General features: G+C 43.0%; 1 protein-coding gene across 3 annotated transcripts in view; it reads right to left on the bottom strand.

The window, feature by feature from the left end:
* The window catches only part of TBXAS1 (thromboxane A synthase 1), a 168439-nt gene that overhangs the window by 77227 nt on the left and 76050 nt on the right, over positions 1-15162 (bottom strand). For all 3 annotated transcript variants that reach the window (XR_006601425.1, XM_004741650.3, XM_045063056.1), the window contains exon 5: positions 4826-4922. Coding sequence is in view for 2 of the 3 variants with exons in the window: in XM_004741650.3 (XP_004741707.1) it covers positions 4826-4922 (97 nt within the window). In the remaining variant the exon portion in view is untranslated. The remainder of the gene's footprint in view (positions 1-4825; positions 4923-15162) is intronic.

The following is a 15162-nucleotide window of genomic DNA, read 5'->3' as shown; positions in this document are numbered from 1 at the left end:
CGGGGCGCTGCTGCAGATGCTGGGGGTCATAAGGTTTTTAGTGACTCATTTGCTCCGAAGTTCTGTAATCTTTGCCAGCCAAAGCTTGTGGTTTCACAGCGAAACCAGTGATTCCCGTGTGCATGTGGGGAGGGGCAGCGGCTGGGGCAACCCAGACACTTGGGTCTTCATGGTTCTGGGTAAAACCACTCACCAAGTCCATTATGGGGCTATAGGCGTGACTCTTGGGAGTGAATGGTGTGGCTGGACCTGTGCCTGGACGGGAGACACCCCCGCCCCTGTGGTGCCTGTGAGGGCTGGAGCGCACGTCCCACACCTGTAACCGTCGCACCTCCCGCCCCCACTCGGCATGCAGGCGGCAGAACGGGGAGGGGCAGGCCCGTGGCCCGACCCAAGCTCCATGCTGTCGTTCGGGACTAGAACACACAGTCCCTGGTAGCAGTTTGGTGACTGACCACACGTCTTCATGCCCCCATCCAACAGCGCCGATCTAACACAGACCACAGACTTCCCGCAGCTTCCCTGACTCCAGGCCCTGAGGGGAGGCCGGAAATAAGTCCCACTGCTGATGACGACTATTCTGTGGAGTCATGTGGGCCCAGCTCCAGTCCCCACAGATATTTAAAGAGAGAGAGAGAGCTGCCCCATGGCTTCATTGAGTACCCAGTAGCAAAGGGGAGCTAATTAAAAATACCTAAATTTAAACCCCCAGATCCTGAGGTGCTGGGACAACTGAGGTCCTAGAAATGCTGAGAAGATTGATCTGGGTTTAACAGTGAATTGTGGCTGCAGCCCCAGAAAGGTGCTTCAGGAGGGGCTGAAGGCCGTGGTAGTGGCCCACGGAGTCCATCCAGAGAAGGGGCAAGACGCAGCCGGGACCCCACATGGAAGTGAGGGCCTCAAGGAACAGTGAGGGCCTCAAGGAACAGATATCAGAACCGCCACCCCGGGTCTGACCCCAGTCTCTTCAGCCCAGGCCTCTCAAGGTGGAAAAAATGTTTCACTCAACAAGTTTGAATTCAAATCTTTGCTCCATACGGATGTGTGTCAGCGAGTACCCTGTGGTGTCACTCCACCTCCGGCCACTATGCTCCGTCAGTCCTTCACGGGATGCTCACAGCTCACAGCAAATTCTAGAGCCAAACCCAGCTTCCCATATCATAGCCGTTCCACACCAGGCTGTTCTGGGACATGCGTAAGTCAAGCCTGAATTTGCGAGCAGAGATGGGCTCTCACAGTTGAAAAATGAAGCCATGCGTTATTTAAGTTCCTTCTCACTTAATGTATCAAACTAATATGCTGAGGTATTTTCTGTATCACAAGGGACCATTTGGTGGAAGCTTGCATGGAGTAAGCGTTTAATGTTTACTGAATGAATGTATAATAAAGCTGAATTGCTGAACACTTAAGTAAACATGGCTTATTAGAGGGAAGGCAGCATGGTGTCGGTATGAAGAGAGCACGCCTCACTAATCTCCTTGAGTTCTTTGAACAGATAAATAAGCATATGGATAAGAGGGAACCACAGAACCCGGTTTAATTTGACTTTAAAAAACCTGTGAGAAAATCCCACTCTAAAGATGATTTTTAAAAAACTGAGTCACTAAGGATTGTTTTGTCATGAATATGGAATTGGCTGAAAGACCATAAACAAAGCTAAAGATAAGTGAATACAGTCCCAGATGGAAAACCATAAACATGGGAGTTTCCTAGAAATCTCATCTTTGATAGGTCTTTTTACGTGTTTATGAATGATCTAGAAGAGCAAGTGTATATCGAATCTCTGGGTTCAGGTAGCAGAGGATGGTTCTTCAGAGGGGGATGTAAAGTTGATGGGGATTTAATTTGGTTTGAACAAGAATGTATCAGGTACTGAAGAGTCATCATGGGTTTGGACCATGAGGTATTCCAAAGACATAGACCCTGAAGGGGCCAATCATTGCGTCAGCACACCTTCATTTAACTGTAGATGGCAAAAGGCACCGTGAGGTCAGTGATGATGTGGTGCGTGAGACAAATGCCTGCCGTGAGGGTTCAGACAAGGGGAGAGGTAAATGTGGACTGAAGTAGGGAAGGCTTCTTGGAGGAGGCAGCATTTGAGGAGAGCCATGAAGAACGGCTGGGGTTGAGTGGCTGTAGAAGAAGTGGAGGATCTTCCTGTCAACAGCAGCTAATGCAAGCAGGGTGCTTTTCTCGCCTTCGTGGAAGGTGGGACTTGTCTGTGTGATCTCATTTAGCCTCACTGCAGCCTAGTGAGGTCGATCGGATGCTCCTTTTCTGAAGGAGGAATGAGAAGCTTGAAGAAGGTAAATGATCTACTCCGGCTCATATGGCTGGTAAACGGACCCACTGTTGTGATGCCTCCAGTTTTAGTGAGTGAGGCAGCATGAGGAAAGGCACCGGGGCAGGACTCTCTAGAGCAGGTTATACAGAGAACAGAGGGTTCGGTCCCGCTGCAGCAAGAACAGCCTGTCTTGGGGAGGTTGGAGCATGTGCAGGGGATCTAAATGACAAAGACCCTCCAGTCTCCTCTGGGGAGCTTGAACTTTATCCCGAGGGCACTGTGTGGAGTGGAAGAAGGAAAACAGAACCATATTCTGGGGATCATAGTCTGGGAAGTAGCAAAAAGTTAATCTGGGAGATGGAAAAAGTTGAGACAGACAACTGGTCTGGAGGAGAACCTGGCTGAAGCTGAGGCAACTTTATTTTGTGCCCCTGCTCGAACTTGCATGTTGAATATATGCCGGGCCCCAGCACGTCTCGTAGAGCACAGCCCTCTCCCAGGTCAGCATTTGGGGTCTCGTGCCCTGGTGACATCCCAGGTGTCACACGGCTGCCATGTCCCATGTCACTACCCGGGATGGGGGGTGGCTTAGGCAGCTCAAGGGGTGCCTTCTCTGCCTGCTGGAACGCAGCTTGTGGGTCCAGGCCCTGTGAGGTGCTGGGTCCCCTGCTTCTTTAATCGGCATTGCTTACTGAGTCTGCCAGAGCTGTGTGCTACATCAGACTCTGTCCCTAAGCTCCCAGCAGGACAGGAGAACTTCAGGGGTCCCTGAACAGCAGAGTAGCAACATCACGTTTGGGGAGGAGTATGCAGAGGCAGCAGAGAAGTTAAACTTCCGCAATTCCTTCAGCCACCCTGAGGTGGGAGTGTTAGCAGGCCAGGCTGTCACCTCCTTCTAGTGGCCATGTGGTGTCTGACACTCTGGGGCCGGAAGATGAGCTTATTTGGGGGGTGAGCGACCAGCTACTCAGTGACATCAGAACTGTCACCCGAGGCAGCTGTTAATAGTGGAGGCAGTAAGGACTTGAGTCAGGAGGTGGCACGTGAATCCCTGCTCTTCCTCCTGTTAGTCACATGACCAGGGGTGTCACTTAACCCCCCTGAGTCTTAGTTTCCCTGTCTGGAAAGTAGAGATGGTAATTGTACCAATCTCCTAAGTTCTTAGGAAATTTAATGAGAAAAAAAGCCACTCTGGGTGGTTCAACCAGCACAGAACACAGGGGAGCTATGCTGATGTCTTTAAGATTCAGCCCCAGAGATCTACCTAATAAACCTTCCCCCGCCCCATCCCGGATGGCACAGAGATTTCTAGTACAGCACACTGCAGATCCAGACCATATCGTACTGGTCTCTTGGCCCATCTGCTGCTGTCACTAGACTGTGAGCTCTTTCAGGGCAAGCCCGCATCTTCTGTCTCTTTAAAATCAGCTCCTAAGGGGCACCTGGGTGGCTCAGTGGGTTAAAGCCTGTATCTTCGGCTCAGGTCATGATCTCAGGTCCTGGGATGGAGCCCTGCATGGGGCTCTTTGCTCAGCAGGGAGCCTGCTTCCCCCTTGCTTTCTACCTGCCTCTCTGCCTGCTTGTGATCTCTCTCTCTCTCTCTTTGTCAAATAGATAAATAAATAAATAAATAAAATCTTTAAAATAAATAAAATCAGCTCCTAGACAGTGCCTGGCATATGGTGGGTATGTGAAGGTTTGCCACATAACCAAGAAAAGAAAAGTGAACATATCACCTCCTATTCCTGTCAGAATGGAAGTTGGGTTTAATTTGCCTCTGTCCCCCCAAAGGATTGTGAATTCTTATGAGCAAGTGCTTATTAATTCACTTTAGAACCTTTCCAAGAATCAACATAAAGGTTATTGGTCTTCTCTGTAGAATTCTGATCCTCCCCATCTTTGAAAAATAGGGACAGCCCTGACATCTGCCTCTGTCAGTCACCTCTCTCATTCTTGGGTAGTTCTCGTCAAAGACAGAAAGTAGGATATGTACTTTTTTAAAAAGTTGGAATGTGCACGTTCCTTAGTGGATTGGATTGAGCTGACATCGGGGAGCCCTCTTACAGGCTTCTGCTACAAGGGGACAAATTTTCCTTGTAATGCTGCTGGTCCTCCTTTCTGGCATTAAGACTTTTATACGCTCTGGGAAAGATGTAAGCACAAGAGGCTTGAATTTTGCTTTCCCTCTGATATTCATTAACCTTCCTCTGTTTTCCTCAGTCACTTGACCTATGCCCTCTGGATTCCTTTAGCTTTGAGCACAAGCTTTAAAAAAACCCTTCCGGTTTTAGCATTTTTATTAGCCAGAACTTGTCTTGAGCTTGAGCTTTCTTGAAGCGTTTCTTAAATGCAAATGCCATTCTTTTCTACCAGTCCTGCGCATCTCTTTTGAAAACCTGAATTCATTGCAGAGCTGTTTTGAGTCAAACTGATCTAAACCTGATAAGAGACCCAATCACATCCCTATTAGATGTGATGTGCAGTCCTTGAATCTTTGAAATTATTCCCCATTCATCCATACGCAGAGAGAAAACTACATACCATTCTGTTGGTAAAGTTATGAAACTTCTCCACCAACACCTGCTCAATCATGTCTGGCTCAGAGATAACAATGAACATCCGGCGACCAAGATAGTACCTGGGGGAATAAAAAGATGGCTTTAAAATGTGTTGTATTTATCTACCCATTTCTTCTTTCCAAAAAGAATTCACCATGCTTAGAATGAAGGATAAAAGACAAATAGGAAGTAAAGATGTGGGGAAGGTGTAGAAATGTGTGTGCTAATCGTGAGGAATAGTATAGCTGTGATGATCTATTATCAGGTTTCATTCCACAGACATTTCTGGAATTCCAACTTGCACCAGGTCTTGGAAACTCTGAGATAAATAAGACAGAGTCCCTGCCCCCAAGGAGCTCATAGCCCAATAGAAAAGACAGATCTGTAAATGTAAACACAATATTAAGGAACTTGTAAGGTCCAGGAGTAAGTAAAAATGGCAGCAGTCAGCATTGTCCATATTGTCCCTAAATGCGGAGGCAGTCATTCTAGCAAAAAAAGGCCAAAACTTTTATAAATTGATCCTTTGGAGAAAGTCTAACGTGAATTAATAAATGCTGCAAAAATTCAGGAAGAATCAAACGTCCTTGTGAAGATCTGGTTGCCACCCCCGTGCGTGAAAAAGTTCAACAGATGCTCCTGACATTAATGAAGAAATGGAGGAAAGGAACAGCCAGTCAACTGGTGGTAGTGAACTCTCAGTGGGGGCAGCACTTGAGTACACGTCTGGTTATATTCATCAAAATCCTGGGGGGCACAAAAGCAAGTAAGACCCAGTCACAGTTTTCAAGGGTCATGCAGTCTGTTGTGAGTGCAAGTTAGCTAATCAGCACACAGCATGACATATGGCAAGCAGGGATAACATTGAGGCACACCCAACTTCCCAGAGGTGGTGCTTCTCAAACTGAGTTCCAAAAGATAAACAGGAGTTAGTTCAGAAAAGTGGGTGGCAAAGGGAGTGAAGCTATCCCAGGCAGAAGAATCTGTTTGTGCAACTGTCCAGGGACAAGTGTGCTTGGGGGAACCAGGAGTGCTTGGCTACCATCCACATGAAGCAAACCCAAGTGGTGATGATGAATGGATTCACTGCATAATCTCATGTCTTTAGTCTATGAAATTATACTATTAGGATGTAATGTGATCACTACCATATCCAGCTTAGAGCAATACGGAATAGAGTTTAAAGGGTAAAACCACAAGATATGAAAACAGCAAATTTTATTCTGAATTTTTAGTTACTAAGAACTTTTCAAAAGCTAAAAATGACCTTAAATATATATATATATATATATATATATATATGTATATATATATATAGCTGGCACTTATTAGGCACTCAGAAAATATTTACCTGAGTGATAATATTTTCCAAAATTGTAGGGGAAATCTTTGGGAAACAGGAATTCAACAGGTGTGGTAGAAGGAAAGAAATGATACTTAGTAATTTTTATTGTTTTTAATCAAGAAGACCACAATATGGCTATAAACCAATACTTTCATAAAATTTAAGGGGAGTGTCATGGAACTCTTGAGAATCTAGTGAAAGCTGCAGACATTCTCCTAAGAAACATGGACATTCACAGCATTTTGTATACAATTTGAGTGGCTCTTGGACCCCTAAAACCCACTGTAGAGCAAAGCTTCTTAAATATAAAATGTGCTTAAAAGCCACCTGCTGAAAACTTCTCCCATTTGGCAAAAAACATAAACTTAGAGATTTAAGAAGCTGAATGACTCCCCTATAGGAGGAACCCAAAGAAATCCACACCAAGACATATCATAGTTAAACTTCTGAAAGCCAAGAACAGAAAAAAACCTTGAAAGCAGCCAGGAGAAGGGATGGATTATTTATAGGGAACACTGATTCAAAGGACAGCAGATTTCTCATCAGAAACCATGGAGGCCAGAAGAAAGTGGCATATTTCTCAAATGCTGAAAGAAAAAGACTATCAATCACAAGTCCCATACTGAGAAAAAGTATATTTCAGGAAAGAAGAAGAAATAATAGTTTTGTCAGATGACAGAATACTAACAGAATTTGTCACTGTCAGATCTACCTTTAAAGAATGGCTAAAGATATCAAAAGAAGTGAAATCTTGCTATTTGCAACAAGGTGAATGGAACTAGAGGGTATTATGCTGAGTGTAATAAGTCCATCAGAGAAAGACAATTTTCATATGATCTCTCTGATATGAGGAATCTGGCAGGCAGGGCAGGGAGTCTGAGGGGTAGGGAAGGAAAAATTGAAACAAGATGGGATCGGGAGGGTGACAAACCATGAGTGACTCTTAATCTCACAAAACAAACTAAGGGTTGCTGGAGGGAGGGAGGATAGAGATAGGTGGTTGTGTTATGGACATTGGGGAGGGTGTGTGATATGGTGAGTGCTGTGAAATGTGTAAGCCTGACGATTCACAGACCTGTACCCCTGGGGCAGATAATACATTATGTTAATAAAAATACTTAATAATTTAAAAAAAAACAATGACTAAAGGAAATTCTCCAAACAGAAGGGAAATAATAACAGAAGAAAGCTTGGAACTTCAGAAAGAAAAGAAGAATGCAGAATGCCTAAAAAGTAATAGACTAGACTTCTTACGAGTTTTTCAAATCATATTGATAGTTGAAGCAACAATGATAACACGATCTGATGTGGGGTTCAGTATACTTAGAGATAATGCTTAAGATAATTATAGTTAAGAAGTAAGCAGGGTAAAGGGACCAAAATGGAAGTAAAGTTTCTTCACATCACTCAAAGAGGTAAAGCATCTATACCAATAAACTGAAAATTTACATATGTATATTTATTCAACCACTAAGAACACTATACAAAGTGATATACAAAAAAATGTTTAATGTCATAAAGGAATTGTAAAAAATGTTCAAATAATCCACAAGAAGGAAAGACAAGTGAAACAAGAAATAGAAAAAAAAAACAAATGCATTACTCAATTATAAATATTATAATTAGATAACAAATTGTAATTTGTGTTTGTAGCTAACAGTGTTGAGACAGAAATTTATAGCATTAAGTACTGTCTTAGGAAAAAAGAAAAACCTTAAATGAATAAGTGCCTGCATCAAGCATCTAGAAAAAGAAGAGCAAAAAACCTAAATCAAATAGAAGGAAGGAAATAATTTTTTAAAAAGCAGAAATGAATAAAACTGAAAACAGAAAAACAAAAAGTTAATGAAACAAAAATTGTCTCTTGGATAAAAATCAATAAAATTGGTAAGCATCTAGCAAGATTGACAAAGATAAAAAGAGTCAAGACAAAAATCACCAATATCAAGAATGAAATGGGAATCACTATAGATGCTACAGCCATTAAAATAATAAAGGACTACTGTGACAACTTTAATAAATTTGACAACTTAGAAGAAATGAACCAATTCCTTGAGAACCACAAACTACTAAAACTCACCCAAGATGAAATAAACAATGTGAATAATCCCATAACCATAAAAGAAATTGAATCCACAATTTTAAATTTCTTGAAAAAGACCTCCCAACTCAGTTGGTTTTAGCGGAGCATTCTACTAAACATTTAAAGACTAATTAATAATTTTACATGCTCTCTTATAGAAAATAAAAGAGGAACAATTCCCAACTCAATTTATGAAGCCAGTATCACCCTGATACAACCCACCCCCCCAAAAAAAAGTACAAAAAAAAGAATACTACATAAGTATTTCTCATGAACTTGGATTCAAAAATCTTCAACAAAATATCAATGAACCAAAGCTTGCAATCTATAGAAAGACTTATACACCACAACCAAGTGATATTTATTCTAGGTATACATTCTGCCTGTTTCTCTTACTACTTGTGATCTCTGTCTGTCAAATAAATAAATAAATAAAATCTTTAAAAAAAAAATCTACAGAAAAACAGCTAACGTCACACTCGATGATGAAAGAGTGCTTATTTCTAAGACTAGGAACAAGGCAAGGACATCTACCCTCTCTACTGGTTCAACATTTTTTTAAAAAGAGTTTACAGTAATTTATTTATTTAGAGTGAACAAGCACGAGTTGTGGGGGACAGAGGGAGAGAAAGAGAACCTCAAGCAGACTCCCCACTGAGCCTGACATCAAGCTCCCTCTCATGGCCCTGAGATTAGGACCAGAGCCAAAATCTAGATTTGCATGCTTAACCAACTGAGCCGCCCAGGTGCCCCAAGCTGGTTCAATATTTTTAAAAAAATCAACATGAACCACATATAAATTGGATAAAAAAGAACTATGTGATCATTCAGCTGATGCAGAAAAGAGCATTTGACAAAATCCAGCACTCATTCACAATAAAAATTCTTATGAAGAGGGGAAATTCCTCAACTTTAAAATAGAAAGTATCTACAAGAAATCTACCGAAAGGGGCACCTAGGTGGCTCAGTGGGTTAAAGCCTCTGCCTTCAGCTCAAGTCATGGTCCCAGGGTCCTGGGATCGAGCCCCGCATCGGGCTCTCTGCTCAGCGGGGAGCCTGCTTCCTCCTCTCTCTCTGCCTGTTTCTCTTACTACTTGTGATCTCTGTCTGTCAAATAAATAAATAAATAAAATCTTTAAAAAAAAAATCTACAGAAAAACAGCTAACGTCACACTCGATGATGAAAGAGTGCTTATTTCTAAGACTAGGAACAAGGCAAGGACATCTACCCTCTCTACTGTTACTCAATGTAGTACTAGAACTTTTAGCAAGTGCAATAAGGCAAGAAAAATAAATAAAAAGCATACAGGTTGGAAAGGAATAAACAAAATTGTCCCAACTCTCAGATGACATCATTGTCCACATAGAAAATCCTAAGAAATAAAAAAAAATACTGAATAATAAGTGAATTCAGCAAGGTTGCTGTATTCAAGATGAACACATACACGCATAAAATCAATAATATTTCTGTATGCCAACAATGAACATGTTGAATTCAAAATTAAAATACAGTGCCATTTATAATATAGAGGAAATAAAGGACACCTAAATAAATAGATACAGCATGTTCACGGGTTAGAAGACCCTACTGTAAAGTTGTCAGTTATTTCAAAATGGATCCATAGGTTCAGTGCAATTCCTGTCAAAAGCACAGCAAACATTTTCTGTAGGCATAGACAGGCTTATTCCAAAATTTTTATGGAGGAGTGCCTGGGTGGCTCAGTGGGTTAAGCCTCTACCTTCAGGTCAGGTCATGATCTCAGGGTCCTGGGATCGAGCCCCACATCGGGCTCTCTGCTCAGCGGGGAGCCTGCTTCCCTCCCCCCACCGGCCTGCCTCTCTGCCTACTTGTGATCTCTCTCTCTGTCAAATAAATAAATAAAATCTTAAAAATAAAATAAAATAAAATTTATATGGAAAGGCAAAGGACTTAGAATAATTAAATCCATTTTGGAGGAAAAAAAAAAGAGTAAAGTGGGAGGATCAGTCTACCAGATTCTGAGACTTGGCTACAGTAGCCAAGAATGTGTGGTCTTGGCAGAGAAATAGACACATCGATGAATGGAGCAGAATAGAGAGCCTAGAAATAGACCCACACAAATATCATCAACTGATTTTTGACAAAAATACGAAAGCAACTCAATGGAGGAAGGATGGCCTTTCAGCAAGTGGTGCTGGAATACTTGGAGGTATGCTGGCAAAGAAACAAACCTCACACCTACAAAAATCAACTCAAAATGGATCACACAATTAAATGTAAAACATAAAACCTCTAGGGGAAAAAAAAGGTAGAATCTTTGGGGTCTAGGACTAGGCAAGAGTTCGTAGACTTGACAACAAACGTACAATCCATAAAGGACAAAAATTGATCAATTGAACCTCATCAAAATAAAAATTTTTTGCTCTTTGAAAATGCTCTCTAGATGCAAAGACAACTGACAGACTAGGAGAAAGTATGTGTAAACCATCTATCTGACAGAGAACTTCCATCTAGAATATATGAAGAACTCTTAAAACTCAATAGTTAAAAAAAAAAAAATACCAATAATCCAGTAGAAAATGGGCAGGAGCACCTGTGTGGCTCAGTCAGTTAAGCATCTGATTGTTGATTACAGCTCAGGTCATGATCTCAGGGTTAGTGAGACTGAACCTGATGATGTTGGGCTGCACACCCAGCGAGGAATCTGCTTGGGATTCTCTCTCTCCTTCTTCCCCTCCCCTGCTTGAGCATGCTCTAAGTAAGTAAGTAAGTAAATAAAATCTTACCCCAAAATGGGCAAAAAGACAGGAAAAATATTTCACCCAAGATTATACAGATGCCAAGGAAGCACATGAAAACATGTTCAATATCATTGGTCTTTAGGGAAAGGCAAATTAAAGCCACAATGAGACATCAATATATATCTATCAGAATGGCTAAAATAAAAAATAATAAGGACATCAAATGCTGATGAGCATGTGGAGAAACCAGATTAGTCATGCCTTGCTGAGGTGGATGTAAAATGGTACGGCCTCTCTAGAAAGTAGTTTGGAAGTTTCTTGTAAAACTAAACGTGCATTTACCATATGACCTGGCAGTAGCACTCTTGGGCATTTATCCCAGATAAATGAAAATTTATGTTCACACTAAAACATATTCATGAACGTTCATGGCAGCTTTTCTCATAATAGGCAAAAACTGAAAACAACCCAAATGCTCTTCAACAGATGGAAGGTTAACAGTGGTATATCCCTACAGCGGAATACTATGCAGCAGTCGAAAACTCAAGCTGTTGATACATACAATGATTTGGATGTATCACAAGGGAATTATGGGAGTGAGAAAAGCTAATCTAGAGAGGTGACATGTGATTCTTCTTGTATAACCTTTCTGAAATTGCCAAACTGTAGAGAAGGAGAAGAAATTAGTAGTTGCCACAAGGTTAGGGATAGGAGTGGGGAGGGACCCATGTGGGCTCCAAAGAGTGGTGCCAGAGAGCCTTGGGGGTAAAGGGACAGTTCTGTATCTTGGCTTTGGCAGTGGTCACACACATAAAACCACATAGATCTGTACACACACACACACACACACACACACACACACAAGTGCGTGTAAACCTGATAAAATCTGAATAAGTATTGTGGGTTGTACCAGTTTATCAAACCAGTAAGTTTCCTGGTTTGATAATGTCCTACAAGTTATTTGGGAGGTCATCCCTGGGGGAAACTGGGTAAAGGGTACACAGGACCTCTCTGTACCTTTTTTGCAACTTCCGATCAATCTAGAATTCTCTCAAAACAGTGAAATGTTTTAAGTCACCTGGGAGCTTGATGTACACAGTCCCTACTCTGCTCCTCCCCAAGTCAGACCAAGTAGGCCTGGGCTGGGCCAAGAATCCGCATTTTTAACAGGCTCTCCACATTCTGATGCCAGGAGACAATGAAGGCCCACACTCTGGGAAATGCTCTCTGAAGGGGGTGATTTTTCAGCCTCAGTGGCTGGTCAGAACTGTCTGTGGAGCGCTCAGAAAACAATGCCTGCCCCACCTAGACCTGCCTGACCAGAGTCTCTGGGGTGGAATCCGGTCCCTTTTAACAAGGTCCCGAGGGTGACCAGCCTGGGGACCCACAGCTAAAAATCCTGCTCTATATTTAACCGAAGTTCACACTCATTCTCATTTCCCTATATTCTTAGACCTAAAACAAAAGGATTTACATTAGGGTGCACCCATATTCTGGCAATATATTTGTATTGATTTAGTTATTACCAAAATAATTTTACATGTGATCTGGATTTTAAAAAAACAGCAACAACAAAATAATGCTTCTATATTCAAATGGAAGTTGTCCTTCCAAGTGGGCACCTTGGGAGTCCTTGTGCTTTTTTCTAGTAATATTGCTAATGCTAAAAACAATTTTGTCACAATTCCTTTAGAATTGCTTCAGAGACTGTTTATGAACCTCGTGAGAAAACTGGCCCCATTTTACATGTAAATTGCGTAATCTTGTGAATTTATATTTACACAAACACTCATCTCTAGTTTGAGGAGCTCCCAGAAAGATTTCGAACAGAGAAAAATGTAATGAAGATTGTTTTTCGGGGTCCCCTCTTGGGTACCTGGGAGGGCTCTGGCCTTCCTGTCTGCCCAGTGCCGCCTCAGGAGGCGGCCTCCCCTATTCCGTGTGGTACTGGAGGAGCTGTTGATGATAGCACTTTGCCATTCCACCACCAAGTCCACTCCCGTCTGGTCATGGATGGACTCGCCACCCAGGCATGCCAATCACAATGACTCATCTCCTTGGCAACACTGCCTGGTCCTGGGTGGACACATGACCCAGTCGGGGCCAGTCAGAATCCTACATTGGATCTATACATGCAGACTGCAGGGAGAAAGCGTCAGCTTTCTCCTAGAGCTGCTAAATTGGGGATAAAGGGGAACAGGGCAGTTGGCCGCCATCTTTTTACCGTGTGGTAAGAACTGTCCGCAGAAGGGGCAAACAGGAACAAGCAGAGATTTCAGACAAAGGGGGTGTCAAGGAAGTACAAAGTCCAGTTCGAAGCTCTGCCTGCTGCTGTCCTTCCCGGATTCCCCACACTTCAGTCATAGCGTGGGTGCTTTAGGTTATGTGAGTTGGGTTTCTATCGTTTGTTAGCCGGAAGTCCTAACCAAGATGGTGCCCCCTTTCCTCCTTAGCTTTGTGAATACCTGACACCCTCCTGCCTCTCAAAATGTACTTCCCCAAGGGGGCTGATCTCAGTTTGGTACATCAGTGTGAAGGTATGGGGGGGTCTTACTGCTCCCTGAGATGGGGGGCACCTACTGCCCAGTAATATGCACCCGAGCCCAGGAGGCTGGATCTGGGATCAGCCAGTGTTGCTACCCACCCAGACACTAGTTCTGGGCTCCAGCTTCCTTGTCTCTGAAATATGGAAGGAAAACATGATAATCTCTACAGTCTGGTGTGGCTTTGAAGCCTGTAATTCCTATGAATTAAAAAGAAAATTACATCATGGTCTTTGAATGTTAAGTCTCCTCTCTATAGGGTGTGAAGGCACTCCCTAGATCAGTGCAATGAGCCAGTGAGGTGTTGGACCGGGTTGAGGGCCGTCCTCAGGACCTTTGCATGAACCAAAGCTGTTAGCATTCACTGCACACTTACCACCTGCCAGGCCTTGTTCTAGGTGCGTTGCCCATATGATCTTGTCTTATCCTTAAGGGATGTGGATGCGGTAGTTACTATACCCACTTTTCAAAATAGGACACTGAGGCTAAGGGAAAGAAGTTGCCCAAGGACGCGCTACTCCAGGGCCGCCTGATCTGTGGAGCTGTTCAACGCTGAGCAGGTGAGTGAGAGGAAGCCACCAAGCCACCAGCTGCGCCGACGGGTTCTTTCCGAGGAGGAAACACAGACCAGCTTCTTGTTTCACTGACCAGACCCCCAGCCCCCACCTGCCAGCCCAGTTACAAAGGTAAGTTCTTGCTTCACCTTTTGGTAAAAGTTCTTAGCCATTATGTTCATTTATGTTTATTTATGCACATAAGAATCTGTGTATTGAACTCCAGAGCAACTGGTTGAAGAGAAAATTTAGGCCAATCATGAAGTATTGTGCAAACAAGAAAACCCACTTGTTTGACTGTTTAATTGGCAAATTTTCTGTTTTGTGGTCTTTTTTTTTTTTTTTAACTGACCAGTCAGTTCAATCAAGATAGCTGATAATTGCCTTCTGGTCACCGAAATGAGGTAGCCTGCTGGTATTAGCCTGTGGACTGCCTGGCCCTGTGCCAGGAGGCCTGCACCTGTCAGGGGCAGCCCAGCTCTCCAGGCTGTTCATCAGAGGTGCCTACAGGACCCGCCATGAGAGGATGGGCAGGTTATGCAGCTGAACAGAAAAGCACATTGTAAACTAGTACATGTAGTTGTGTAAATAAATACTAGCCCACCCAACTGTATCAGTTCACCCAACAAGCATTTACTGAGCCAAACTCTGTGTCAGGCACAGTGCTGGGTCGTGTTAATAATATCCCTAGAAAAAGTCTAGAGGAAGCTGTACTGGCCCACGGTGCTGGTATCTGAAGCAGGAAATGTTGGGGGGCTCTGACTTGTCATGCTGTCTTTATTTTTTTAATGTATTTTATAATGAGTGCGTATGACTTTTCTAATAAGAAAAAGACCAAAGCGGGGGGGAAAAAAAGGATTTCTCGCCGGATTGGCCCCGTGGTGTCTTTTTTAAGAGTCAAGGTGGGCGTTGGCAGTGACACAACTGTCTGGACTTGGGTTCAAGGCCCTGCCTTGTGATTTCACAGCTGTGTCACCGTGAGCAAACCACAACTTTCTGAACCAGTTTCTTAATCAAGGAGGTGTGCTAGGAGGGTTGGATGAAAAACAGGGGAATGTTTTGCCCACAGTAAAG

Source organism: Mustela putorius, unplaced genomic scaffold, assembly GCF_011764305.1.
Source record: "Mustela putorius furo isolate JIRA1106 unplaced genomic scaffold, ASM1176430v1.1 tig00003845_pilon_pilon_pilon, whole genome shotgun sequence".
Taxonomy (NCBI): domain Eukaryota; kingdom Metazoa; phylum Chordata; class Mammalia; order Carnivora; family Mustelidae; genus Mustela; species Mustela putorius.
The sequence above is the reverse complement of the archived record's forward strand: the minus strand, read 5'-3'. Positions and strand labels throughout refer to the sequence as shown.